General features: G+C 36.8%; 1 protein-coding gene across 9 annotated transcripts in view; it reads right to left on the reverse strand.

Annotated features, from left to right (window-relative positions):
• The window catches only part of UBR5 (ubiquitin protein ligase E3 component n-recognin 5), a 123,555-nt gene that overhangs the window by 17,207 nt on the left and 78,927 nt on the right, over window positions 1–27,421 (reverse strand). For 6 of the 9 annotated variants that reach the window (XM_072949582.1, XM_072949584.1, XM_072949578.1 and 3 more), the window contains 23 exons: window positions 24,318–24,415; window positions 23,366–23,514; window positions 22,784–22,875; window positions 21,648–21,794; window positions 21,440–21,558; window positions 21,231–21,357; window positions 21,009–21,138; window positions 19,735–19,895; window positions 19,379–19,618; window positions 14,293–14,416; window positions 13,622–13,733; window positions 12,586–12,717; window positions 11,938–12,195; window positions 11,132–11,400; window positions 10,749–10,960; window positions 8,031–8,261; window positions 7,485–7,558; window positions 6,382–6,554; window positions 6,174–6,287; window positions 5,054–5,274; window positions 3,555–3,675; window positions 3,362–3,466; window positions 834–1,077 (listed from right to left, as the gene is read on the reverse strand). In XM_072949582.1, coding sequence (XP_072805683.1) covers window positions 834–1,077; window positions 3,362–3,466; window positions 3,555–3,675; window positions 5,054–5,274; window positions 6,174–6,287; window positions 6,382–6,554; window positions 7,485–7,558; window positions 8,031–8,261; window positions 10,749–10,960; window positions 11,132–11,400; window positions 11,938–12,195; window positions 12,586–12,717; window positions 13,622–13,733; window positions 14,293–14,416; window positions 19,379–19,618; window positions 19,735–19,895; window positions 21,009–21,138; window positions 21,231–21,357; window positions 21,440–21,558; window positions 21,648–21,794; window positions 22,784–22,875; window positions 23,366–23,514; window positions 24,318–24,415 — 3,653 coding nt within the window. The remainder of the gene's footprint in view (window positions 1–833; window positions 1,078–3,361; window positions 3,467–3,554; window positions 3,676–5,053; window positions 5,275–6,173; window positions 6,288–6,381; window positions 6,555–7,484; window positions 7,559–8,030; window positions 8,262–10,748; window positions 10,961–11,131; window positions 11,401–11,937; window positions 12,196–12,585; window positions 12,718–13,621; window positions 13,734–14,292; window positions 14,417–19,378; window positions 19,619–19,734; window positions 19,896–21,008; window positions 21,139–21,230; window positions 21,358–21,439; window positions 21,559–21,647; window positions 21,795–22,783; window positions 22,876–23,365; window positions 23,515–24,317; window positions 24,416–27,421) is intronic. The other 3 variants (XM_072949583.1, XM_072949580.1, XM_072949577.1) reach the window with 1 other exon arrangement.

Genomic DNA, 27,421 nt, shown 5'->3' on the forward strand with positions numbered 1-27,421 from the left:
TCGCCCTATTTTTTCAGCTTCAATTCTTTTGAACTCATTCATCTTTTATGATGGCAGTTTACAAAACTCCAGGAAGATACACCTACAGCCTAGGTAAAACACAGGGTTTTGTTAGTAACTCCTATCTCAGTTACCATATCCATCCGCCTACAAGACTGACAGTCTTCTGCCCCTACCTGACATGAATCCCGAGTTTCATCTACTTAAGGCTATTGTTGTTTTCACAGATTTTTAAAATATGCTAATTATTATCTTAAAAATTAGGTAATAATACTAATCCCAAAGTGCTAATCCTCAAGGAAATAAAGCTTGCACCAGGATGTTAGCATAGAAAATCTTACTATCAAAAAAGCCTTGCTAAATTAAACAGTGAGGTTAGCCAACAGCCAATTTACATTTGGTTGCAAGCCCCATCTCACTGGGTAGCAACTCTGGAAATCTTACTTTGAAAAGCACTGCTCTAGATAACAGCATTTTTAGTATCTTACTAATTAAATAACAGGGATTGGGGAAATACTGTAGTTTGCTCTTTGAATTTTTATATTATCATAGATCTTAAACCCCTCACTCCCAAAACATGTAATAATTGAGATGATAAACTCAATATTACAATCACAACCATTTATGAAAATAAATGTGGCAGTAAAAGAGCAAACTGCTGAATTGTCAATTAGAATAGTTTAAACAAGATTAAATCATTAATCTAGAATAAAATTGCATAAAAATGTAGATATACTTTAAAGTCCTCCCACTTTAAACACACATAACCATGATTATCATTGTTTTGATCAAGGAAAGAATCTGTACGTGCCTGTTATCTGCAGAGTACTTACTTGTGTGAGTGCCTTTGTTGGCATTTTGGATACAATCCAGATTAGGCAGTTTTTCATTTGACAAAAAAGCTTGTGCAATGGCTGTATAAAAACTTCGTGCCACACCACTGCCCTCTCCTGGTTCATCCTTAAATGTAACTTTTACTCTATGTACAGCCATAGGTGTAGTAGCACATCTTCGTCCAAAGTGATTGTTAAGTTGCCTCATGGTCTGCTGAATAAGAAGATCTCGATCTCGATCAACCTATTAAAACACACCAACAAGAAGTATATTCAGTGTTGGAAACCACCTTGAAATTTTTCTATGTAAAATCTGAATGTCTAATTTTAGGTTTTCCTTGACAGCTGAAATAGCTACAGAGTGATCTGGGTTCTCAAAACCTTCTATATTCCAAATAAACATTCTAAGTCATACAAGAATGTCCTACATTAAGTCAGGATAATGGAATTTAACTAAATTCTAACACTTTCTTAAGAGCTCTACTCAAAAACAGCAATTCATCCAATTTTAGAATATAGGATAAATTACAAGTAGATCAAGGAGTAAATTTAAAAACAAACAAAAAAGCAAATCCTAGAAGAAATCACAGGATATTCCTTTGGTGACCACAGCAAAGTAAATACCACAGCAAAGTAAAACAAAAATGACAAAGTGGAAAAAATATTTGTACCTTCTGTTACCAACAAAGCTTTATGAATAGTGTATATATCACCTAGTGTTTCTTAAAAAAAAAAAAAAGAAAAAAAAATGTAATAGGAAAAATGGTCAAGATGTATCAGCAGTTCCAAGAAAAATATTCATAATATATGAATTATATGAAACAATGTTTAACTTTGCTCATAATAAGAGAAATGCAAGTGAAAACTGTACTGAGATGCCATTTCTTGCCTGTCAGATGTGGGAAAAAAACCTCCAAATCTGACAATGCTGGCAAGACTTTGGAGAAGCAAGAATTCTCATGTTGATGTTGCAAGTGCAAAAATATACAACCATTATGTAGAGGTATTTGCAATATTCGGCAAAATTATATGCACATAGCCTCAGACCTTGTGTCTGGGTTCCATGTCTAAGAATCTGTCTCAAAGACATGCTAGCCAAACAGAGAAACACAAGAGGCTATTCATCACACCACTATTTTTAACAGCAAAAGAGTGGAAACACATCCAAATGTCTACCAATAGGAAACTGGTCAAAAAAATTGATACAACCATAAAATGTAGTACTAAAACTAGGCAGTTGGAAAAAAGGCGGCAGAATACCTCTATATATAACCATGGCTTTCTCTCTGGGAGATACTGTTAACTGGGAAAAACAAGATGTAGTAAAATGTGTAATAGCACGCTAAGTGTCAGGGAGAGAGGTAACGAATGAACACACACGACTGTATTTTTTTGAAAGAGGGGAGGGAAATAAGCGAAAAATAGAAAACCTGAAAGGAGGCAGGGGGTACACACAGTAAAAGAGACAGGAATGGAAACTAGATTTCTCTGAATACAACTTTCTTCTATACAGAGTTGACCTTGCAACACTGTAGATATTTTACATTAATTATGAAACAAAATTTTAAAGGGGGTGACCAATCCCTAAAAAAACAAAAGCAAAATGAAACAAAAGGCCCTAATTATGTGGAGATGAGAAAGTAGCAAAATCTCACTTAGAGGAATTATTTCAAGTAACTTTAAAACAATGTAATCTGACTCTACATCTCCAACTGGATATGCTCTAATAACAAAACTGCAAATGAATCTAAGCTATCTTCAGTCATTTTGTTGGCAGTAGTGTTGACGCTGGGACTCTAAGGCTGCTGTGTGCATGCTGTGGGAGGGAAGCAAAGGAATGATCTTATCAGTGTTGCTGGGAAGCTGGATATTATTCAGTTCGGAAGAAAGACAATAAAGACTAAAAGGTGAAAATAAAACAATTTTGTGGTCCTAAATCATTTTGAGTCAGGAGTATCAGTATGAACTCATGACAAAATTTTCTTTTTTTAAAGGGGCATTTCCTAGTTCTTTCCACTAAAAGGCCTAGAGACAATGACCAACCCAATAGGCAGTGAGCAACCTAGAACCCAGATTATAATCTCAAAATTCAGTTTTCTGCTAAAGGAAACCAGGGCTTCTTGAAGAAATGGCTGATTTAAGGTCTGTGACAGAAAATACACAAAATGAGACGTACCAAAAAGTAAGGAAGTTATCAAAGATTATTGGAGTCGTATCGAAAGGACTCATAAGCCAAAGACCCAGGACTCCCACTAGCCAAAGACAATGTGAGTATCAATGGAATGAAGTGTATCAAAAGTTTAAATCCGTGTGTTCATGATACTTAAACAAACCCATTGCTCATCATTATAGGATGTTAGGAAGCCAACTGCCAGAGACAGCCACTACTCTAAATTTGGTGATTACCGTTTATTTCCTTTAAAATTTTAATTACACAGTATGTACCCCTAAATAAAATAGTTATTTTTTGGTTTTTAAACTTTATATAAATGGCATACTATATGTATAGTATAAGAAAATCTAAATACCTTTACCTCTAGTGATAAATCTCTTGACTGCTGATTTCTCAGTTTTTCCATTTCTCTACGGAATTTTGATTCTTTTACCTCAAAACCACCCAATTCAGTTAGGATCTTTAAAAAAAAAAATGCATGACAGAATTATCCTCTGAAGTATGTTGTTATCAGGCAGAACAGAATGTAAAGTTCTCAAAATACATACTGATCCGGGTTCTGCTCCAACATCCTCCATGAAAACCCTGCCGAACAGTTCCAAAGAAAGGCGCCAGCGTCCTAGCAGCATATCATGGGAAATGACCATTCCCATGAAGCTACACTGTGGCCTGTAAGAAGTTTAAGGGGAGAAAGGGAAGCAATTTAGCCAACGCTAATAATTTCCTGGGTTTTGGTCAATAACAGTAACTTACCTGGTCTTTTAATATTCTGTGCTCTTAAGTACTTCAGAACCACACCTCTCTAATGCAGAACTTTTCTACAGAGACTCATTCCTTGCAGAACTTCCCATTTTTACTCCATTATTCCTTCTGTCCTTTACATAAGGATTCATCCCCAGGATGCTGCCTCTGTCGTCATGTTTCATTTTACCTCCTCAAAACTTTCACACTGGACCAGAATTCCATTGTGTTAAATATATCAACTTCCAATTATACTCAACTCAAACTCAACCTGGTGAAACTGAGTATGGCTTCTTCACTACCATGACACTACACCCTGAGTTCTTTCAGTAGTACCACTTGTTTTTGAAAGAAATTTAAATTTGTTCTTCCCCTAGTTCCTCCAGAGTGATGAAGTCCTTTGTGAGTCTCTCTTCCTATCCATGGCTTCTTTTCCATCACCAAAGGCAATATTCTACTTTATCCCCTCCTTTATTTTACCACTAGCCAGAAAGAATTAACAGCTTGTCCCTCTACCACTATTCTCTCCTTCAATCTATCTGCGTCTACACATTCTAATCATCTCAGCTCAGACCATGTTGTCTCTAGGAAGCTTGGGCCATCCCAGTCCACAATTATTCCTCGCTTTTTATGGTTATTAGACAAGATACATTTAGTTTCTTAAACTAGCTTAACTCTTAAGCAAAAAAAAAAAAAAAAAAAAAAAAAAAGACCAAAAACCATGGAGCATAAAGCAGATACTCAATAATTCATTAGGTGATTAGCCATACTGAACCACAGTATACACTAGCAAATTTTTATTGGGAAAGCAAAGAACCTACCTCTTGCAAGAGAATGACTGAATGGGAACTTGACAAAGGAGCAGGCCCAAGCAAGTGTGAAAGTCATAAATCTAGAAAGCTCTTTTATTCCCATGTTTCCCCCTGCCCCCTTAGCTAAGCTGCTGGTAACAAATGTGTAACTGGCAGTTTGACATGGATATATACTTTAACTCAGTACTGAACGTTAAAAACAGTCAGAATTTCTTCAATAAAGTGAGGAGAAAATCAGAATGTCAATGACAAAATAGTCACAAAAAACCCCAAAAATCTAATCTAACAACAGCAAAAAAAAAAAACCCATCTAATTTAATATTTAAATATCTGATTATAAACTAGGAAAACACAAATAATAGCATTTCATTCTATTAGTCATATCCAAATGAAATACAAAGTAAATTATAAATTTTCTAAATAAAAATTCTTACAAAAATTATAGCAGCCTATAAAGGAATGGAAAGGAAAAATTGTCTTCACTTAGCAAATACCTGAAAGATGTAAGAGGTGGTCCTTCACTTTCAGTCAGTCCTATTTCTGCTAGTAAACTGCTTTTCAACTGTGCAGCGAGATCATGAGCAGATGGCCCTGGTTTTGAACTCTCAGCTTCTTCTGGTACCACATTCTGTTCTTCCCCTTCCTTTTTCTGTCGATTTTGCATGTTCATTACATTTTTCAAATTGGCAGCATAAGACATTTTAGTTGGAAGAACCTATGAATTTTTACATTTAAAAGTCAGATATTAAAAAAATAAACTGAATAGACTTCCTTTTCAACTTAGTCCACAGAAATCACATGGAAGTTAAATAATTCCTTTCTGGCACTTCAATTACAAAGATGCAACCTATTTTTTGTCTGTCTGATTCCCCTAGAATCAATTCCAGTGCATTTACCACAGCAGCCTAAGAGAACTTTTAAAGGTATCTTTATAGTATCTGTGGTTACTTAAGTGCCTTATGTACACAAGATTCTCCTTTATCATTTAGGTAATAAAGAAAATTCTATTGTAGTTGAATACAATGTCTTCCATGTCTGCTCTTAAATGTACTATTACTTCTTCATTGTAGAAACAGTACAGTATTCTTTTAGGCTCTCAAATCAGACTTTTACCTAAAACTAGATCTGTCACTTAACTAGCTGTCTAATAATAGACATTCTCACATGAAATTTATATAATCTCTCCAAGCCTTACCCATGAAATCAGGACAACAATGTTTTCTACCCAACATGGTTATAAAGAGTAATTGAGACTGCCCAGGAGACAGAATTTTATTCAACAAATGTTAGGTATCATTATTAATATTACTTTATTTATTCACATTCTAGACTCAAAAAGAAAAGTTACATATTTATAAAGTTAAATTTTTTGCATTACAATAGTTAACTGAAACAAGAAAAGCATATAATGAAACTGCCATTTTATAGGTGAAGTAACCTGACATACAGCAAGTTAGTCTCAAAGCAGACTAATGACATCACAGACTAATTCCTTTAATTACGCCATAAGAATTCCTGCTACTTCCATTATTTGGGGAAATACAATATTCCGAATTAATGCATTTCCAAAAATCTGGATGCTGGTGTTAAGTGTTCAATTTTTCACTGTCTTACCTCAAGGCAGTTTCTATCCACTGTAACCTCCATTAAGCATTTCCCACTACTGGCAGATGAAGAATAAAGACCCTGACTTGGACGGCCAAAAAGATCCTCCTTTCTAGCATTTGGCTGGAATTGTAACAGAAATATTACAGTTACATTCAACACTTTAAAAAAGTAAAGTCACTAAAAAGAAACCTCAAGACTGGTTTATTTAAATCACCTGCAACAGATGTGGCTGATCAGCCAAAGGGATGGCTTCAGCCAGAGGCACTTCAAATGGATTTGGGGGTATACACCCAAGAAATGTCATAGAGTCTGAGCGTCGGAAAAATGGATGGTTTTGGCCAGTTTCTGCAGGAAGAGAGTCATCATCCTTATCATTCAAAGTAGCACCTAAACAAAAAGAGAGATGTTTTCTTAGAAAAAATAATTATTGGGGAAGGGTAAAAGAATCTTCATCATATTTAGGACCTGGCTTACTAATGACTCCAAAAGGAGGAGATGATAAGTAGCTGAAATTTGAGCACTTGTTTACTTGTAAATTGTTTCCTTTATAAGAAGATAAACAGAGAAATGTCTGAGCAACTCATGCGTCCCAACAGGCAAACAGCACAGCAACACCAACCCCTTTAACAGAATAAAACTTTTGGCAGTGCTTTACAGCTTGCTGTGAAAATAGTGAGCTGTGGCTGGGTTCACAAGAAAGGGTAGTTAAGTCAGTTGTCTTTCCCAGAGCTGAATAAAAGTACTAGCAATAATAAGGAACAGGCAAGTGGACTATATGACCCCACTATAAAAATATTTTAATTCAACTTGAAATAGTATCTGAAAACTACAAAAAAGAGTGGAGAAGATCCCAAAATTTCTTGAGTTTGGAGTATTTCCTTTTTTTATTGCATTAACTGCTGAGTTTTGATAAAATTTGGAAGTTATAATTGGTATTTTCCATTTTCTTGAATAAATCTTACATCAATATTAACAAAGGTTCTGGCTTTACCTAAATCTAAATATATGTAATACCTACACACTTAAGAGAAAAGGTAAACATTAACACTAAGAAATGCAAAGGAGGGATACAAAATAAAAATTGAAAAAAGTCAACTACTGAAAAGTTCATAGTATTTCTATAATTCATCCTTATTTATGAAGTAACTAATGCAAGGATGTAAAAGGAAAAATGGACAGAAAGTGTACGAAATGGGACATAGAGAAGAAAAGAGAAATCCCCACCCAGACAGAAAACAATGAAGTTAAAAAGCTTGAAGGGGAAATACTGAGGCAGCCATTTCTTGAAGTAGATTAGCAGATTTTCTGTACACTAACTTTGATTGGTGTCATCATCATTTTCATGTTCTGAATCTTCATTATCAATACCCAGTTCCAAGAGTTCTCGTGTCCTTTAAAAAGACAAGTGAGTCATTTTACATGAAGTACTCATGCTATATGAACAGGAGCAAAGGTGGTGGGAACTATAAGCAAAATGTACTTAAAAGGTCTGTTTAGGATCTAGCCAATTTGAAACACTGTGTCAAGTTTAGACTTTGGGAATGGTGGATTCAGCCAAATGTACTACAATTCCTAAACAGGCTCAAAAGAAGCAAAAGGCTAATCATACCAAGAAATAGTGAGTACGATAAACAATCAGGATAAACTATCTCAACCATAAAGATTAAATGGATTCTCAGGTTTCATGTATTAAGTTAGGAGTAGTTATGGAGAAAGGCTGGACAGACTCAAGCCCACCTTCCCACTATTTCTCTTTTGGAATGTTGTTCTCCTTCTCCAAAAATCAGAAAATGTACTGAGGTACTAATGGAGACCACACTGAGCAAGTACTTCTTAAATCAATCTCATGGCAAGTATGGATACCTTTTGCGTTCCAGTTGAGGTGTATCCAAGGTTGTCTGCTGATTCATTGCTTTAATCCAATATATAAGGGCTTGAAAAACATATGCCACATGCTTCAGTGAGCAAACATCCAAAACTGGAAGAACATCGGAATGCTCATCATTATGAGACCTCATTAAAGACAGGGCATAATTTAGGAAGTCCCCTCGAGCAGACATCATTCCTTGTCGGGCACTAAGCAATGTGGCACGTCTGTAGGAGTGAAAAGATATGAAATAAAAACTCATTATGCCTGGGCTCTGCTTTAGAAATATAACCATTGTGTATGATTTACAGTACTGTACATTTATAAAGGGAAGAAATTCAAATGTCCTTTGGAATGGCAGAAGGTACTCCTTCCCTAAAGACAACGATTCTAAAACTTCAGTGCCCATCAAAATCACCTGGAGAGCTTGTTGAAACATGTAGTTGGACCCACCATTTGTATTTCTAACAAGCTCTTAGATGATCTTGATGCAGCTATTTTGGGAACTACACTTTGAGAACCACTGCCTAAAATGACGCCAAAAAAAAAAAAAAAAGATATAGCACTGGACTTTATCTAAATTAAAAAATGTATGTCCTTCAAAGACACCTTCAAGAAAGTGAAAAGACAACCCACAGAATGGGACATAATTTCTGCAAATCATATCTGTTAAGGAACCTGTATCCAGAATACAGAAAAGAACTCATACAATTCAACAGTAAAAAGACAAGCCAATTAAAAATGGACAAAGCATCTAAATAGATATTTCTTCAAAGATACACAAATGACCAATAAGCACATGAAAAAGATGCTCAACATTATTAGCCATTAGGGAAACATAAATCAAAACCACAATGAGATACCACTTCACACCTGCTAGGATGCCTATAATCCAAAAGACAGATACTAACAAGTGTTGACAAGGATGTAGAGAAACTGGAACCCTTATACACTGCTACTGGGAATGTAAAATGGTGCAGTCACTCTAGAAAATAGTCTGGCAGTTCCTCAAAAGGTTAAACAAAGAAAATTACCATATGATCTAGCAATTCCACAACTAGGTATATACCCAAGATAACTGAGGAGACGTATCTACACAAAAACCTGTACACAAATGTTCATAGCAGCATTATTCATAATAGTCAAAAGGTATAAACAACCCAAATGTCCGTCAACTTATGAATGGAAAAACAAAATGTGGCATATCCATACAATGGAAATAATGTATTGATACATGCTAAACAGGAGTAAACCTTAAAACTATTACGCCAGGTAAAAGAAACCAGGCATGAAAGACCACAAGTCCATCTATATGAAATGCCCACAGGAGGCAAATCCATAGAGACAGAGAGTAGATCAGTGTGGTGGCTCAGGGTTAGAAAGCAGGGGAAAATGGGAGGTGACTGCAAATGGGTATCGGGTTTCTTGTGGAAATGAATATAGTATTCCAATATGAATTGTGATGATGGTTGCACAGCTCTGAATATACTCAAAACTACAGAACTGTGTACTTTAAATGGGTGAACTATATGGTATATGAACTACATCTCAATAAAGCTATTATATTAGAGTAAGAGCAAGAGAAAAAGGGGAACCCTATCACCAATTAAGTTCTATTAAAAATCCATCTTCTTTGGGGTAGCGACTAGTCTAATGAAGACAAGGCTTATGCTTATTGGTGAAGCAGGCTTCCAAGGACGGGAAAGCTGCTGCCTCTCAAATCTCTACTCTAATTCAGATCTCTCTGCCAAGCATTCAATTTTGCATACTAGACACTTCCACTAAATTCTCTCCCAGTTCTCAACATGTTCAAAAGCAAGTATGTCTATTCCACTCTTCTAGATTTTTCTCTTAATTTTCTTACTAGTTATTCAGAATCAAAATCTAAATGTAAATTCTGCCTCCTCCTGCTCCATCCCCCAACAAGGTCCTGTTGTATCTGTTTGTATGATTTCAATGCTTCTCTCTCCTCATCACTGGCCTTCACTGACCTACTTTAGTAACTGTTATTTCTCTTCTGAACTCCAACTGTAGTCTTGTTAAATTTCCAAAGCAGCCTCCTGGACCCTTGTCTTTCCCCCATTTACGATCCACTCAAAGCAGTAAGGTGGTTTAGCCTGAGGCAACGCTAGAACCAAATCCTAGAACTTTGCCTTTTGGTATGGGACACTCACTATACAGCACAGCCACTAGTCTAGCGTTCAATGTTTGGGTTAATTTCTAGTTCTGAAAAAGGTCATCTTATAACTGAATAGAACAAAACAAATACATAAAGAAACACTTCAATTATGATTCAATAGGCTGGGGGAGGTAGAAAAAGAAGTTTGATTTGAGAAACAAAAGAGCAGCCTGGGTAATTACACAGACTTTCCTCTTCCCAAGCACAAAGTACATTCATATTCAATCATAGTCAAAATAAGTCTTTCAATGAATATATGCCTTCCGAGGACGAGACAAGGATGTAGACCAACTACTTCAAAAATGGAAAGTATTTAGTGTCAGATTCCTACAATATGAATGAATTTTTAAAAAACAGCTTGGATTATAAATTATTTTGCTTCAACTACACAACTTAAAAGAAGTAATGATGAAAGGCACTTATTTCCTCCTTTATAACAGACTGAGGTCTTATGTAATAGAAATCAAAAAGCTCTAAATTTCTAGGATCTAAGGGTTCTGTCTAAACAAATAAGCATATACAAAGAATTTCATACCGTCTGCCTTCAAGGGTTCGTAAACTAGCCTCTTCTCGTGCAGTCATCCTTTCCCTTCGAGCCGAATTCTGAGAAGCATGAAGAGGATGATTTGGATGTCCCGGATCACCAGCAGATGCTAATGCAGAACCATAACGTAATTGAGCTTCAGTAGAATCCATAATACTGACCATCCAGTTCCAAGTGGGAATAAGCTTTTCTTCTACATAGTTCTACGAAGACCAAACTAAAATAGTTAAAACTATCCAGATAAAGTCAAATTTGATAGAGTAGTATGATACAAACATTTAAGTACTCCTAACATTATTTCCCATCATACTGGAATTCTCATGACAGACAGCCAAAAAATATATTTGAATGGGTAACTTTTCAATGGTTCATACCTGTAAGTTTACTGCATCTTGGTAAGTCAGTTTCACAGCTGCTGGAATCTGAGAGTATACTAGGTGATTATACTTAGGAATAAGGCCCATCAAATCCGAGATTTGCCTGATGACAATGCTATAAGCCCTGGCTAAACTGCTTGCAGATGTTAAGTAGCTGCTGGCATTGCTAGCTTCCAAAGCAGCTGCTGCAGCGGCAGCACTCGTGCTGATGGTACCACTCCGGCGTAAGTTTGAAGGATCAATGTAAATCAACCCCGCTGAACTTGCTGTAAGGAAAAGAAGGACAACCACAGTAAACTAATGTCAGTTGCTGACGGTGTTTCTTAACACTGTATCTATTTAAATAAGCTAAAAGATCAATTACATTAGCAAATATGGTAAATGAGCATTTTCTCAAACCACACTAATTTAGGGAGGGGAATGATAAAGGGGACAAAAATTACTATGTTCTCAACCAGGGGCAGTTTTGCCACTGTCTCCCCAAAAGGGGACACTGGCAATGTCTGCAGACATTTTTGGTTGTCACAACTGGTGGGGGGTACTACTGGCATCTAGTGGGTAAAGGTCAAGGATACTGCTAAACATCCTACAGTACAGGGTCACGAAGAATTATTCAGCCCAAGGTAGCAATGGTACAGAGACTGAGAAACACCGCTATAAGCATATGCAAATAATTTTTCTATTTGAACTCAGCAAAACAATGAAGAACTATTATGAAACCACTTAATTTGTTCTCTAGAAGAATATGCCTAATTTTTAAACCCATCTAAGCACACTTAGGATTACCAAGTTTTCAGACTTGCCTGCTGGCGTGGATGTGCTGGAAGGGGCTGTGCTAGCTGCCCGCTGATGCTGGGTGTTGCGGACAGCCCACTGCATGGAACGGGGAGCTTGGGCAGCACCGTTGGCATGGGAGCTATTTGTGGTTCTCTCTAATGGCTCATCAAGCATAAAGGTCTCCTGTTCTATGTCATCACTCTGACTACTGCTGCTGTCAGAATCACTTGAGTCATTTGATTGCGAATCGTCTTCAGAAAAGAAGGCAGGAACACTGCTCGCACCTAAATTTTTTATTTTTAAAACCAAAATCATTGTGAGTTTGTTGATACTTAAAATTACTGTGTACCCCCCTCATTCAGGCAAATACACATAAACAGAATGCTAGACTGTATTCAATAGTCCACAAAACCCATTATTAAAACAGTTTAAATAGAATACTTTCAAATGAACGTTAAAAATAATTATTTAAAAACCAGATATGCAAAAACAAAAAACAAAAAAAACCTCCCCAAAACTCGAAAGTCATTGAAATCATTGTCTTCTCCACTAACACCTACAGAGGGATAAAGTTATAAAAGGGGTTAGCCACCTTTGTGCATATTCTACTGAGCAGTTTAAAAAATTCTACATACACAGCCTTACTAGAAAGTTGCTAAGATAAGGTAACATACCTGCTTCTGAGCCAGCAGTTGCTGCAGTGACAACACTTCTACGCCCACTAGCATTATCTTGGTTGCTATGGTTACTTTCACTGTCACTTTCTGTTTCAGCTGCTGCTAACAAGTCCAGCTCCATGTCACTCCCTAGCACAAATATTTAAATAATAAGGAAAAAAAAATACAAATTCACTGTGGATCAAGACAGGGTCTGATAAGCCAGAGTATCATAAGGGTGGGAACTAAGGGGAGTTGGGGGAAGGGTTGGGGGGGTGCCAGAGAAGTGATAACTACTAGAGAATGCATAACTGCCTGCTTAGCAGAAGAATGACTAGGTAAATCATTGTACTCAGTGGACACTGTGATTCAAAATCTGTCTTGCACAGCCTCAGGTAAAAAATGTTAGGTAGGAGGACTTCAGACAGTGGGCAAGCTCTGGGTTACATCCATTGCTCCATTTTCATCTGTTTTACATATTGGGATTCCAAGAGGGGAAGGAGGTCAAAAATGTGTATCCTTTGTATTTCACAATATATACACATGTCAAAACATATAAACTTATAAATTGTCAACATGTGTAGTTTATTATATCAATTACACACCAATAAAGCTGATCCCCAAAAGTCTATCCTACAGCACTAATAAGAATGGTGTGGTTATGGTCACTATGTAGCAAAAAAGCCAAAATGATTATTGTAAGTGAAAAAAACAGTCACAAAATTTACGCATACAATACCCCAAAGACATGATGGGATGGGGAGTACGGGGGAGACGGAAAGTAAAAATACAAACTGTTAACATCTAGGTGGGATTATGAGTTTATGGGTCATTTTCCTGTTCTCTAATTTTCAAATGTTATGTAGTTATGATCATTTTAGTTTCTAAAAGCCTTTTAAGAAAATAGAAAGTATAAACCAAAAGGTAAAAAGAGAAGAAAACAAAATATGTTGAACATTTCACTAAACATCAAATATGACTTTTCTCTGAAATAATCTCTCTTAAAGGGACCATATTTACTCATACTGAATAATTTCTCAAATAACCTGCATACCGTCCTCATCATGCTCATCATGTTGTCCCTCTGCTTCAGCATTTTCTTCCCCATGTTCCTCCTGTTCGTCATGATGATCCTCTTCTCCAGCCACACCCTCCACCACCTCAACCTAAATCCAGATCTTATTTGTAGACAATCAAGACACATAATAAACCCACATCTCTACCAGTATTCCTCAACAGCAATTAGAATTTTCATTTACTAGTGATCAACTTGCTATCAAAAATTATGCAAACATACTCCAATGTTTAAAATTAGGTCCATACACAGAACCTTAAAATCCGAAGTGTAACAACTGTGTGGGGAGTCTAAGTTTTTTTTAAAGTTCTGCAATTATAAAGTTTACCTAATTAATATGCAGTATCCTATCTTCAAATACATTGCACAAAACTACTAAAACTTTTTTTAACACTGAGAATATCTTTTTCACGAACCCTTAAGTGGAACAAGTTTGTTTCCAGTTTCTTATTATTGAGCAAATCAAGAATTATTAAAATATTTTAAGATGTATAACCATAAATGAAAACATGTAACCAAAGTCTTACACGCTGGACACATATACATGTAATAGTAGTAAGCCACTAGCAATAAAACTTCTAGTGACTACTTTCCCCTTCCTTCTTAAATACAAGCCTCTCATCTACCACAGTTACAACAATTAAAACCACCTCTTCCACATCTGCTGAAACAATGTCATCCTGTTCTTCATCTCTGCCCCGAACAGGCTGTGACTGGCTGATGCGCCTCTGCTGTGGGTTCCGGATGATGTAGGATGACTGGGACTGGCTGGAGCTGTTAAGGAATCAGATTATGAGCACACTGCTGCCGCCCCCCAACAGACAGCACAGACTCTCATGCTTCTCAGTGTTACTCAATGTGATTCACTTGTTAGGATGTTATTTTAAATCCAACATAAAATTTCTTGGAAACTGGTAATAATTAACCTATAGTATATCGGAAAATATGAACCTCAAAGAAATAATTTTACCATACAGATTTAATTTATAAATCTTAGAATTATTTTTACTTTTTAATAAGTCATTTCAAATCTATGGTAATACATATACTTTCATGAGTCCTTCCCACTGAAATATTTCTACATGAAAGATTTTTCCTTTTCTATTGCTTTTGATACCAGTAACCTTCAATTTCCAAATGCTCTGATTGCAGCACTCATCCACTAACAGAAGCGCGCTTATTACAAGTGACCAACTCTTTAAGATACCTAATTAACATGACCTGCTTTGCATCAGCTTATTAACCATGACTCCCTGATGAGTATGGGGGAGAAGTTCAAAAGTAACATTTTTAAAATAGAATCACCCACTTCTAAGTATATATCTGAAGGGAACTCTAATTCAAAAAGATACATGCACCCCAATGTTCATAGCAGCACTATTTACAATAGCCAAGACATGGAAGCAACCTAAATGTCCATCAACAGATGACTGGATAAAGAAGTTGTGGTATATTCATACAACGGAATACTACTCAGCCATAAAAAAGAAGAACATAATGCCATTTGCAGCAACATGGATGGACCTAGAGATCGTCATTCTAAGTAAGCCAGAAAGAGAAAGAAAAATACCATATGGTATCACTCATATGTAGAATCTAAAAATAAAAGACAAATGAACTTATATATAAAAGAGAAACAGACTTACAGACATAGAATACTGACTTGTGGTTGCCAGTGGGGACAGGGGTGGAAAGGGATAAACTGGGAGTTTGAGATTTGCAGATACTGAAGGGTATATATAAAATAAACAAGTTTATACTGTATAGCACAGGGAACTATATTCAATATCTTATAGTAGCTTACAGTGAAAAAGAATATGAAAATGAATATATGTACAATCATGTATGACTGAAGCATTGTGCTGTACACCAGAAATTGACACAACATTGTAAACTGACTGTGCCTCAATAAAAAAAAGTACATCTGTGTGTTTGTGTGTGTGTGTGTGTATATATATATATATAAAATAGAATATATCATATATAGAATGGAATATCACACAGCCATAAAAAATGAAATGCCATTTCTCACACATATATAACAGAATATTACTCAGCCATAAAAAAGAATGAAATGCCATTTGCAGCAACATGGATGTACCTACAGGTTATCATACTAAGTGAAGTAAGTAAGAAAAAGGCAAATATATGATATCACTTATATGTGGAATCTAAAACAATGATACAAACTAACAAAAACAGAGTCAAAGACACAGAAAACACACTTATGGTTACCAAAGGGGAAAGCGGGAGAGGGATAAATTAGGAGTTTGGGATTAGCAGATACACACTACTATATATAAAACAGGTAAACAACAAGATCCTACTCTTTAGCACAGGGAACTATATTCAATATCTTGTAATAAACTATGATGGAAAAAAATCTGAAAAATATACATATAACTAAATCACTTTACTGTGTACCAGATACTAACACAACACTATAAACCAACTATACTTTAATAAAAGTTTTTTTAATTAAAAAAAAAAAACACATCTAAAAGAGGTTAAAGTTAAAGGACCTTTAAGTGTTAACACTGAGAGTGTTTTCCTCACCTCGGCTGCTCTGAGAAATGAGAATCAAACCAGAGACATGTGAAAAGTCATCTTAGACACTCTGCTTTCAATAAATAGACTAGTCTCACTATGCTATTTAATACTAGAAATTTAAGTAACTGGTAATTCACAGAGACAGTGAATTACAAGGCATGTGGAGAGGCCAAAAGAAAATCTGAGGAGATAACACATGCTAACTGGTCTTATTTTGGTGCTCATTTTATAATGTATAAACATTATCAAGTCACTGTGTGGTACACCCAAAGCTAATGTAATATTGTATGTTAATTATACCTCAATTTTTAAAAAAAAGAAAATATAAAAAGATGATAAGGGTATTTCCAACCAGTAAGATTTCAACATTTTCAATATTAAAATGTAAAAGTCAACATTATGTCAAGCCACAATTAATGATTCTTTTTAAAAAACATTCTGGAACAAACATCCACAAGACCAGCGGTACTCTCAAAGTAGTTACTTTAAGAGGTCATGCGCTTAGTAGGTATGATGCCACCAATACACAAAACAGACTGAAACTCCCCATTAAGAAATGGAGCTTCAGTTCTCTTCACACCATGATTCCGTTTTTTCCCCACTAGACTTCCTGGCACAATGAAGCCCCACAGTCCTGAAATCCAGTCCAACAGTTGTTAAAATACTTTTTTAAGTTTTGGGGACTTCTATTCCCAGCAATTTGCGAGACTGTGCAGAGAAATCCCTCTTAGTATAGAACACTGAAAAATACTAAATAAAATATTTAAACAAAAACAGCACAACTATCCTAGTGAGAATAGAAAACAATCATACTGAACAAGCTTGAGGGCAGTGGTGCCACCATTTACTCTAGAGGCAGCCGCTGATGTCTCTTAGCCTAGAGCTCTAGGAGCCGCACGTTTCACAGGAGAAAGTCTGGGGTCTAAGCAAAATAGGAAATTACTTCACAGAAATCCCTTGTTTTTCCCTCACATACATAAAGCCAAACAAAAATCATGAAAGGACGAAAGATTTCAAGAGACTTACCTATATCAGCTATGGCTAGATGGGGGACAAGAAAGAAGTCTCTTCAGAGAACTTCTAATTACAAGCCTGCACCCACGAGAGTTTAGGACTGCAGTTTGTGCTGTGCGGTAGGGTGGGCCCCAGGGCTGGTTAACCCCGTGCATCAGCACTACCAGTGAGCACCAAGCAGCAATTTCTCTCTCTGTTCTGCCATCCCATATACAGGGGTATCAGAAAAAGGAAAATATCCATCTAGAATTCTCTCTAAATGTCTCTTACCTTAATAGCTGTGTGACTTTGAACAAGTTACCTAACTGTTCTGAGCCTCAATTTCCTCACTTTAAAATTAAGATGATAATAGGTATCTGACTTACTGGGAAGGTTAAAACAGGTTTTAGATTAAATACATCTGTGATGTTTAAGAAAGTTCACAGTTCATACTATAATTTCAGTAACAGCTGTTATTATATGAGACATGGTTCTCTTTTTCTTATAAACTGTTTCTTTACAGTAAAAACAGATTAATTAATAAGGACAGAAGGGTTTTAAAGAGGTGGAAGGAAGCAACATAAAAAGCAAAGCTATTAAACTCAAGACTTTACACTCAATGGAGCAATAATACACCATTTACCATCCAAGATATGGGAAACCCCACAGACTGGTTAAGTGTGTACTTTTTATTTAAGACATGCTTGGACACTAGTCAGAATACACCCTATGAGAAGGAGTGACTGTACTTTATTATAATGAAGGACTTCTAGATCAACAGCTGTAGAAAACATCAGCCCTATTATCTCTTAATTATCATGAGATCTTCTGGGAAGACATGAGAGCCTGGCCAAAGAACCAACCAAGAAGAATGGAGTGAAGAAAAGCTTTAGAGTGCACAATACTTTAATAAATTTATTAAAGACTAAGAAGCAGGGCAAGGGAACACAAAATCTTGAAACTTAGCAGGCTCATGGGAAATATTTAGAGACGAGATGATCCTAAAATCTATTCAACAGATAAAAATTTTTTTATGTTTTAGAACAAAACAAAATGAAGGGTACAAAGAATTCGCAAGGTAATACCACATAAGTAATTGGGTGGTTTCTCACGGGATCAGGGGCATCGCATGGAGCCCGCACAGATTTTGCTGGCAGAAGCACTGCAAAATGGGGTCTATCTGGCAAGTCTGAAAACATTTAGCTTGATTTATAATGGTTCTCAGCAAATCCTGGAAGTGTATCAGTGACAAAGCTTTCACAGGAAAGCTTTTATAGACAAACCTGGATTCAGATTCCAGGGTACCCTACGAGACCTTGACAGTAAAGGAGAAGTTGGGACACACACTGGCATATGGAGTAATAATGAGAGTAACAAGAGAGCAGATGCTCAACATCAACCCAGATGAAACCCAGAGATAAACTTTTGGGAACTGACCCAAATACTAAAGCAAGCCATCCTTACTAACACAGAGATGTTTTCCAGAAAAGAGAAATAAGGGTCTCTAGGTCCAAAAGATCCTTATTAAAACGTTACACATGCACATTAAAACGTTACAAATGCATTACACATTTTAGTTTCTGAACATTCTGACTCAACAAACTTATAGCCTAGTTAGGGAAACTATCAAACAAATGGAAAAGATAAATGAGCTTTAAGAACAGATAACTGTAAAACTAGAAACTTTTTATTGTTGAATTGTTTTAGCTCTGTCCTAAATAATACGGCTGGAGAATATTTGAAAATGCCAGCATTCCGCTTGCTATTTAGATTGTGCAGTAACAAACTGTCCCCCAGCCCAAAGCTGTGGACACAGAGAAAGGCACAGGTCTTTGCATTCTTTAGCATGGCCTGACAGTAGGCTACCTTCAAAGGTAAGAAAATACCGAAAGTAATGATGTCTACAGAAGACTAAAGTAAACTTTCTTCCCAGATTACTTTATTGGCATAATAAAAATGATGCCTTTCCAAACAGAAAACAAAACTCAAGACTATACGTCTATTGCTTTGCATGTGTAGACACTTGTAATTTTCGAAGTGCTTTCACACGTTCCAAATGAAGTAAAATCTTTATCCTCTGTAGGCAAATGATCATGTACACCACCTGAGTGCTTATGCAAAGGTTTTAGTAAACCAACTGTGGCATTTCCAGAGGAAGAATGAATCAGAAGCTGTTACCAGGTAGAAATTTACCTGCTAGACTGATCAGACGATGGTCGCGGTGGCAGTGGTTCCACTGAAAATAACTCCTCGCTGCCCTGCATGGCATCTATGCTGGTACTCGCCAGAGTAAAAGGTGCGGTCGGACGAGCGATCCCCATTCTGACAGGAACAATCAGTGACTCTGCTACATTGCACAATTCTTCTACCGCGTAAGGCAGCAGTGCTTGGAATACACGCTTGCATTTTCCAATTGGCTGTGGAATGAAGTTGCTAGAGCAAAAAAAGAAATACAAGACTCTTTTGAATCCTTTAATATACAGAATTTTATCATCACAAAAAAAGTGTGCAAAATGATATAAAAACTAAAATCAAAAAGTATGCCTTACTTTTTCTTTTTAGATGAAGCCATTTCCACACTAAGAATGACAAAAACTCTTGCCACCGATCGCAAAAACCTCATTGTCACAGCAATAGCTTCTTCTCTGCGTCCAGGTGTGTACTTGTTTTGCAGTTCTTTCACTAGTGTACCTAATAGAGTATCTAGAAGCTTCAAATACAGTAATCACTCTATTAATGTTGAGATAAGATGCTTAGAAACATTTATGAAGTACAAAGTTCTAACGTGTTTTCACTATTAACATTTCATAATAAAAAATAAAAATAAATACCAAAATATTTACAATGCCAGTGATTAATTTATGCCACGTGCCCATCACTACACTTGGCCGACAGTGGGTCTTAAATGTTTGATTTTTTTGTTTGTAGCCTCACAGTCCTGTGTGTATCAATTAATATTTAGAAGAACAATACTCAATTTATCAAATCGGAGGAAGAATATATTTCACTCACTATAGGGTACTTCCCAAAACAGCAAAGCAGACTCAAATATTTATATTAATAAATCCATAATCCCATCCCCTCACTTAACGATTATTATTACTTTCTAGTCTCACGTCTACGCATAGTCTATAATACAGTTGTTAATTACAAAGAACACCCAATTTCCGTTGTTTTCCCTGTTGTTGTTTTTCAAATGTTACTTAAAATAACCTTTATTTTTAAATTGCTGCATTACATTTTCAGTAAGTGGCTGGACTGTAATTTGATTCAACAGTCCTCTATTATTAGCTCCACAAAGATTTCTATTTTTTAATTTTACATTCTTCTGTGACACAAGTTTGTTCTTTCCCACCTTGTAAATTATTTCTTTATGACAACTTCTAAGGGCAATGATAGTTCTATGGCTCTTGACACTGCCAAGGTATCTGCCAAAAGAGCACCAAACGCAGCACCACCTCGTTAGTGTCTTTCTGCCATAACCTCATCAGCACTGGGTTCTGTGGTTTATATTATTTTCTAATTTCACAGCAAAAAGGGGTATTTTTAAAAATTTTGCACTGAGTTGCTAATAATTTTGAGCACGACTTCATACATTTTTATAGTGTTGTATTTTTAATACATTCTAGGACTTTTACTTGGAATGAAAGAAGTTTCCATTGATTGATTTATTGATTTAAACGAGAAATTTAAATCACCCCCAATATTCCACTCCCCTTAATGTACTATTTAATTAGAGCTTACCAGTACTTCGGAGTTTTGGGAAGCTATGTAAAAACACATCTTTTTCATGTGCATGTAAGTAACCATCCGAAGGACTTACCAAAATATCTGCTGTACACTTGACTATAAGGCAATGAGTAAAACAGTCCAACCGAATTGTGCCGCTCTGCTGATTGAGGTATACTTGCTCTTCTGGCAAAAGATGGCCTATCCTGCTGCTGGCACTGAGACTTGAGGGGGAAAGAAGGACAGAATGCACTGTAATCACCTACACTAACAATGGGAAATATATATATCTCACAAAATTTTAATGAACACATACGGGTCTTTATTCTCCTGTGACCCAAACATAATCATAGATTTCAAAGCATTCCAGTCCTGCAGAACACGCTCCAAGGCAAGCTGGGCAAATCTTGGGGGCTCTAAATCATGATCGGGCATATCCGAATCTACAAAGAAAAAGATACAGGGGGTAAGATGGAAATAAACATACTGCGTTTCCTGTGTGTCATAAATGTCAAATTAACCCACCTTCAGGATTAGCTGTTTTTCGGTTGCGGTCTTCCCTGATGCGAGGAGGCCTGTACTGGCAATGCTCTACAGTCTGCCTCGCAACCGTCTGCACTAAAAACAGTAAGAGGTGCTCTCCCCTGCAAAACAGCACGTTGGTGTGAGGGGGGAAGGGTGCTCAGATGTGCTGTGCTTTTGCGACTTAAGTCCTAAAAATCCTACTACTTGCCTGCTGTTTGGCAAAGTGACCAAATTAGTAGCAGTGAGCAGGCGATAAAGCAGATCAAGACGAGCAGATTTCTGTCCAGCAATTAGAGTTTTACATTTACATTTCTCCCAACAATCACAATAGGCTGTAGGTGACGTCCGTTTGAGTCTAGAAAGAATTCATACACAAGGACAAAAACTGAAATTAAAAAATACAAGGTCTATACTGAAATTATAGAGGCATAACTCTTTAAAACTCGACAGAAGCCTTGTTGACTTGTAACTGCAAAGTGTAACTGTCAATGCATACGTAACAAGACAGATTACTTCCGTGGTATGAAGTCTATAAAGCAACACGTGAGAAGAGATATCTTGACTCTTGTCCACACCACCCTAGCATCCCGCAGTGAGTACACTTAGTAAGCAATGGATCCATAAGTAGGCTATCACTTTTAGATGTTTAAAATAAGGGAGACAAACATTAGCCAAAATTCTTTTAATAAAAATCATAAATATCAGTGCTGTATCTATAGAAACTGCCCACTTGTCCTATATATTTATTTTTAAGCACAAAAGATGATTTTTACAAACCAATTCTCAACCATCACATCTACACATCTGTAGCACAGCTACAGCTCACGTCCCCACTGAGACTCCGAGGCACTGCAAACATGTGCTGGGTATTTTACTGCTTCTGAGGTCTAACAAACTGGCCATGGTAAACTCTATTACTAGACGAAGGTTATTATGTTTAGCTTAAGTAAACAAGGCACAGACCACACATTCACCATGATTCTCTTGATATCTGCAGTAATTTCCTGCTAACAAACCCTCTCCAGGGGTCCTGTGCCTTTGGCTGGAGAATACAGACAAAACATTCTGCAGATGTGTTTCTCAAAAGACTAATCTGATCCTGGTCACAATGTGTGATCACATATTTCCTGCATATTAGGCTACTGTATTTAAACAGTGCCACCTAGAACTAGCAAACAAACATTTCAAAGTACATTTTAAATTAAGAAAGTGGGCAACTTTAGGAAATCTTTATGCTTTCTGAATTATGAAACAATTAAAGCATGACTTGTTACAGATGACTTTAATATGGCAACATGAATCTAGGCAGTTTACAGTATTAAGTAAAACTAGGATCGCACTTACTTGCAATCATGACCTTTATGACAAACCCTCGCACATTCTGTACAACAACAGAGTGACTCCAGCAAGCCACAAGTTCGACACTCAAAAATATCCTACAATTAAAAGGGTATACTTTTTAAAACAATATTGATATGTATATCTCACCACACTAATTATTTCTGTATTTTCTAAAACAATCATAGTAACAGTATAGAAAAATGAATGTGTTCTGGAAACAGGCACAGATGGGTATACAAATAGAAATTAAATTATTACCAAAAGAGCAAAAATAATTTGTATCATTAAGTATTACAGTTATTAAAAAAAAGTCTATATCAAGAGCTGTGAATCAGATTACACTGCCCAGTAAAGATTTCTAATCTTTATGAGAGCCTATAACTAATTTAACAATCAACTCCTTTGCCTCATTTATTTAGGAGTTAAATACAAATTAATTTTCTTTGGAGAATTTTATAACTCAAGAGTAAAAGGACATATCAGACTTGCAATTTCAAAGCTAAGAACTATAACTCCAGTGATGATGAAAGGGAAAAAAGAAAACCCAAAGACAGCATAAATATAGGGAAATATAAAATTACTTACCTGGTTAATGTGCTCTGCTCCAGTCCACGTAAAACTGCAGGTGTCATTACAACATAAGACATACAAGGGAGAGTCATCAGGATTGGTACCTGATGGGCAAACCATTCCCATAAATACATCTTCCTCTTTTTCACTTGAGGATACTTCAGCTAAAAAGATTGAAAACATAGTAGCTCATACATCAAGAAACGACTTCATTACAGCCATCCGACTTTCCTCAAAAGGAAAAGCTGTAACATTTACACAGTATATATCAGTAACTACTACATATAAATAAAATAAATTGATATACAAAGGCAACACTGAAAGGAAATCCAGTCAATTCTAGTGCAAAGTAAAGCAAAGTGTAATTGCACCATAACCACATATAAGGACAATACAAACACACCACACATCAGCCATCAGAGGCCTCAGCTCTGTGTTATGCAGTTACGTTTCAAGTTCTAGCTCTATTTAACAAATTACAGACAATCACATAAATTATTTATAGCTAGTATTTTTTAAAAGACAACTTAAATATTTTAAAGACTGGATGGCTGGAACTGATATTCCTTAATGCTTCCTGTTAAGCAGTAAATCCAAGTCAGAAAAAACAATGGCATTTGGCCTATTCTTCCTAGAAAATTTTATCATTACCACCAGTTCACTGCTGACAGGTTGGTAAGTAAGCCATCTTGGCTTTCAAAAGATTAATCATTACACAGTCCATTATGGAATTTTTTTTTAATTTAAAAAAATCTGTAACAGCTGCTTTTTGATGGAAAGTTAGAAGATACAATATACTTTAAAAAAGGATAAACATGAACTTTATATACACATGCAAAGGAATTATCTTGAGAATTTCTAATCAATTAGATCATTTCCATATAGAAATTAAGGCCTGAATAATTACAGAAGAAAATCTATTCAAATTAAAAAATAAGCAACTCATTTGGAACTTGAAATAAATTACCTTTTGCAATTTTCTGGGCGGTTTCTAAGATGGTAATTGCAGCGGGATAAGCTCGGCCACTGACAGCTGACATAAATGGGGTCATACCTCTTGCATCCCTAAGATGAGAAAAATTGAACATAAAAATATTAATAATCAATTATTTCCCTTCCTGATTTAAAAAAAGTTCATGAAGAAACAAAAAACTAGTTTTATTTTATTAAATAATATCTCACCATTCAAAGATAATCATCAGTGATATTTTCTGGTCTCAAGTTATATCATTTAAGAAAGCTACCTCTGTGAAATTCTTTTCCCTCTAAACCAAGCTGTCCTGTCCTGGCTTTAGTGACGCTAAAGACTAAACTAAACCAGCAAGCGCTCTGGAGTGAGCACCTTGTAGCTGCGGGCACAGTAAGAGGCCCTACCTCCCACACTGTGATGAAGACTGAAGAAATTACTACTTAAAAAGTTTGAGCACAACGCCTAGTAAAAAGCCTGTATTCAAAAAAAGTTAGCTATTATTATTAAGAATTTCCTCTTAAAAACGTACCTTAAATGTTCTACACTGAAATTCTCTTTCCTCCCAGATCCTTCAAATATCCCAAAAGTCGGTCCTCAGCCATTTGCATCTCTCTCTTCCACCACAGCCAACTACCACTTCTCTGGCAATTCACTACAGTTCCAACATCTACACTGTCTACTTGTACGTCCACTTGGGACTTCCTGGTGACACTTAACAGTCAGCACGTCTAAAATTCAAATCATCTTTCTCCCCAGAGCTGCTCTCTACCTGACTTATCTACGTTCTCCAACAGTATCCCTGTCCCAAGTAACTAACACAAAAACTGTAGGTTCTTCATGAAGTCTTTCTTCTAAGCCATATTTTTTACTTTTGCACCTTTTTTTTCATTTTCAATAACTCACTAGTTCAATTTATTGCAACACACATTAAAGGCTATAACAGACATATAAAACAGCCTTGACTCTAGTCTCTACTCTTGCCTATTTTAATCCCTTTTTATGCCACCATCTCATTTCTATTCCAATAATCCCACTTTGATACTGTTACAGTCTAACCAAGGCTATTATTCAGAGGATTTAAGCTAAGGATGGGGACCACAGTGGTGACGGTAACCTACTCTCTCCAGATCCACCAGCTGTTCCTCTAGTCCTCCACTTGTAATTGGATGAGTTACTGTTTCTTAAAATATTCATACTTCTCCAGTTCTATGTTACTGTTTCCTCTTCTCCCTCTATCTCGTGGTTCTACTCAAACTTTAATTTTATGATGCTTCCGACTACAAAATAAACATTTCTCCCTTCTGTTTACTCCAAAATACACTTATGTGTCCCTCCTATCCCCAAATAACATACATGCTACAAATGTCTAATATCCCAGTTTGATTATGGGCCACCAGATGACAGCAATAAAGCTGTGTTCTGCAATGCAATGTTTTCCAATTTTTAAAAAACAAAACAACCAACCAAGAAAATTTTCATACTACTTCTCTCTTCAGCTAAGTATGATCTGGTTAAAAATAACAGAATCCTCTGCATCTTCACTAAACAGGGTAAGTTTATCAAAATTTACATTGTTTAGCTGATATTATAAAAGAAAATCCAACCACCTACACTTGGGATTAGAGGTGACTTCAATTGAAAATAATGAACATTCTTTTTTAAAACTCCTCATCTTTACCACACACACACGCATGCACACACGTATGCACGTGCATCCCCATCACTGTGACGCTCAAACTGAGTGAGGTTCAACGATGTACTCTCCTAGCACTTAATATACAGCCAAAAACAGTCCAGTAAAAACGTTTCAGACTGTGGCCAAGATGACAAAATAGGAAGAGCCTGAGCTCACCTCCTCCCACGGGAACACCAAAATTACAACTACTTACAGAGCAACGAACTGAAGACTAGCAGAAAAGATTTTCCACAATTAAAGATAAAATGAAGGAACCACGATGAGATCAGCGGGAGTGGCAGAGATGCAGTGTAGTCGATACCCACCCCCCAGGACAGGGGACCCATAAACAGGAAGATATCACAGCTGGAGGGGTTCTCTCTGAGGGGCATCACTCTTTCCAGCCCAGAGGTCCTGCACTGGGAAGACAAGACCCCAGAGGTGTGGCTTTGAAGGTCAACAGGGTTTGCAAACAGCAGAGCCAGAGGGCTGTAGAAAACAAAGACTCTGCTCGTAAACAGTACATACAAAATCTCACACAGGAATCTCAAAGGAGCCTAGGTTATGCCTACTTGCTGACCTTGTAAAGCCTCTGCCTGGGAACACAGACCTTGGTGGTAGTCATTTTGGTGACACTGGTTCTGACAAGTGCCATAATGGTACTTAATAGGCTACCTCTAGCCTATTAGCGCCTGGGGCTCACCTGCCCGAGCAGCGTGCTGGTACTATACCCAGGCTCCTCTGGCCCTACCTACCAGCAGGCCAGGGCCAGCACCAGCCCTGGGACCCCTTAGATTGCACAGCCAGCCTTGCTGGGACCCAACCCCACTAGCCAGCAGGCTGGCACCAGCCCCAGGATCCCGAGCTGCACAGCCAGTCACGCCAGGAACCAACACCGCCCAGCAGCATGCCCACAGCATGGCCACAGCAGAAAGGCCACGCAGCCCACGTAAGGGGCACTGTTAGAGCAATCGGCTCTGGTGACCCGAGAGGACTGTGCTGCTGGACCCACAGGATGTCTCCTACATAGGAGCACTTCTCCAAGATCAGGAAATGTAAGTAAGCTACCTAATACACAGAAATAAACAAAGAGAATTAGGCAAAATGAGGAGACAGAGGAATATGTCCCAAACAAAGGAATATGACAAAACCCCAGAACAAGAATTATATGAAGTGAATTAACCGGAATACTTGATCCAGCAAGGCTAACATTCAGGTACAGAGGAGAGAGTTTTACAGATAAGCAAAAGCTAAAATAGTTCAGCACCATGAAACTGGCCTTACAAGAAATGTTAAAGGGACTTCTTTAAGAGGAAAAGAAGAGACTACAACCAGAAATACAAAAATTACACACATAAAAGTCTTGACTCTCACTGGTTAAGGCAAACATACAGTAAAGGCAGTAGACCAACCACGTACGAAAGCT

This window comes from Vicugna pacos, chromosome 25 (assembly GCF_048564905.1).
Source record: "Vicugna pacos chromosome 25, VicPac4, whole genome shotgun sequence".
Classification (NCBI taxonomy): domain Eukaryota; kingdom Metazoa; phylum Chordata; class Mammalia; order Artiodactyla; family Camelidae; genus Vicugna; species Vicugna pacos.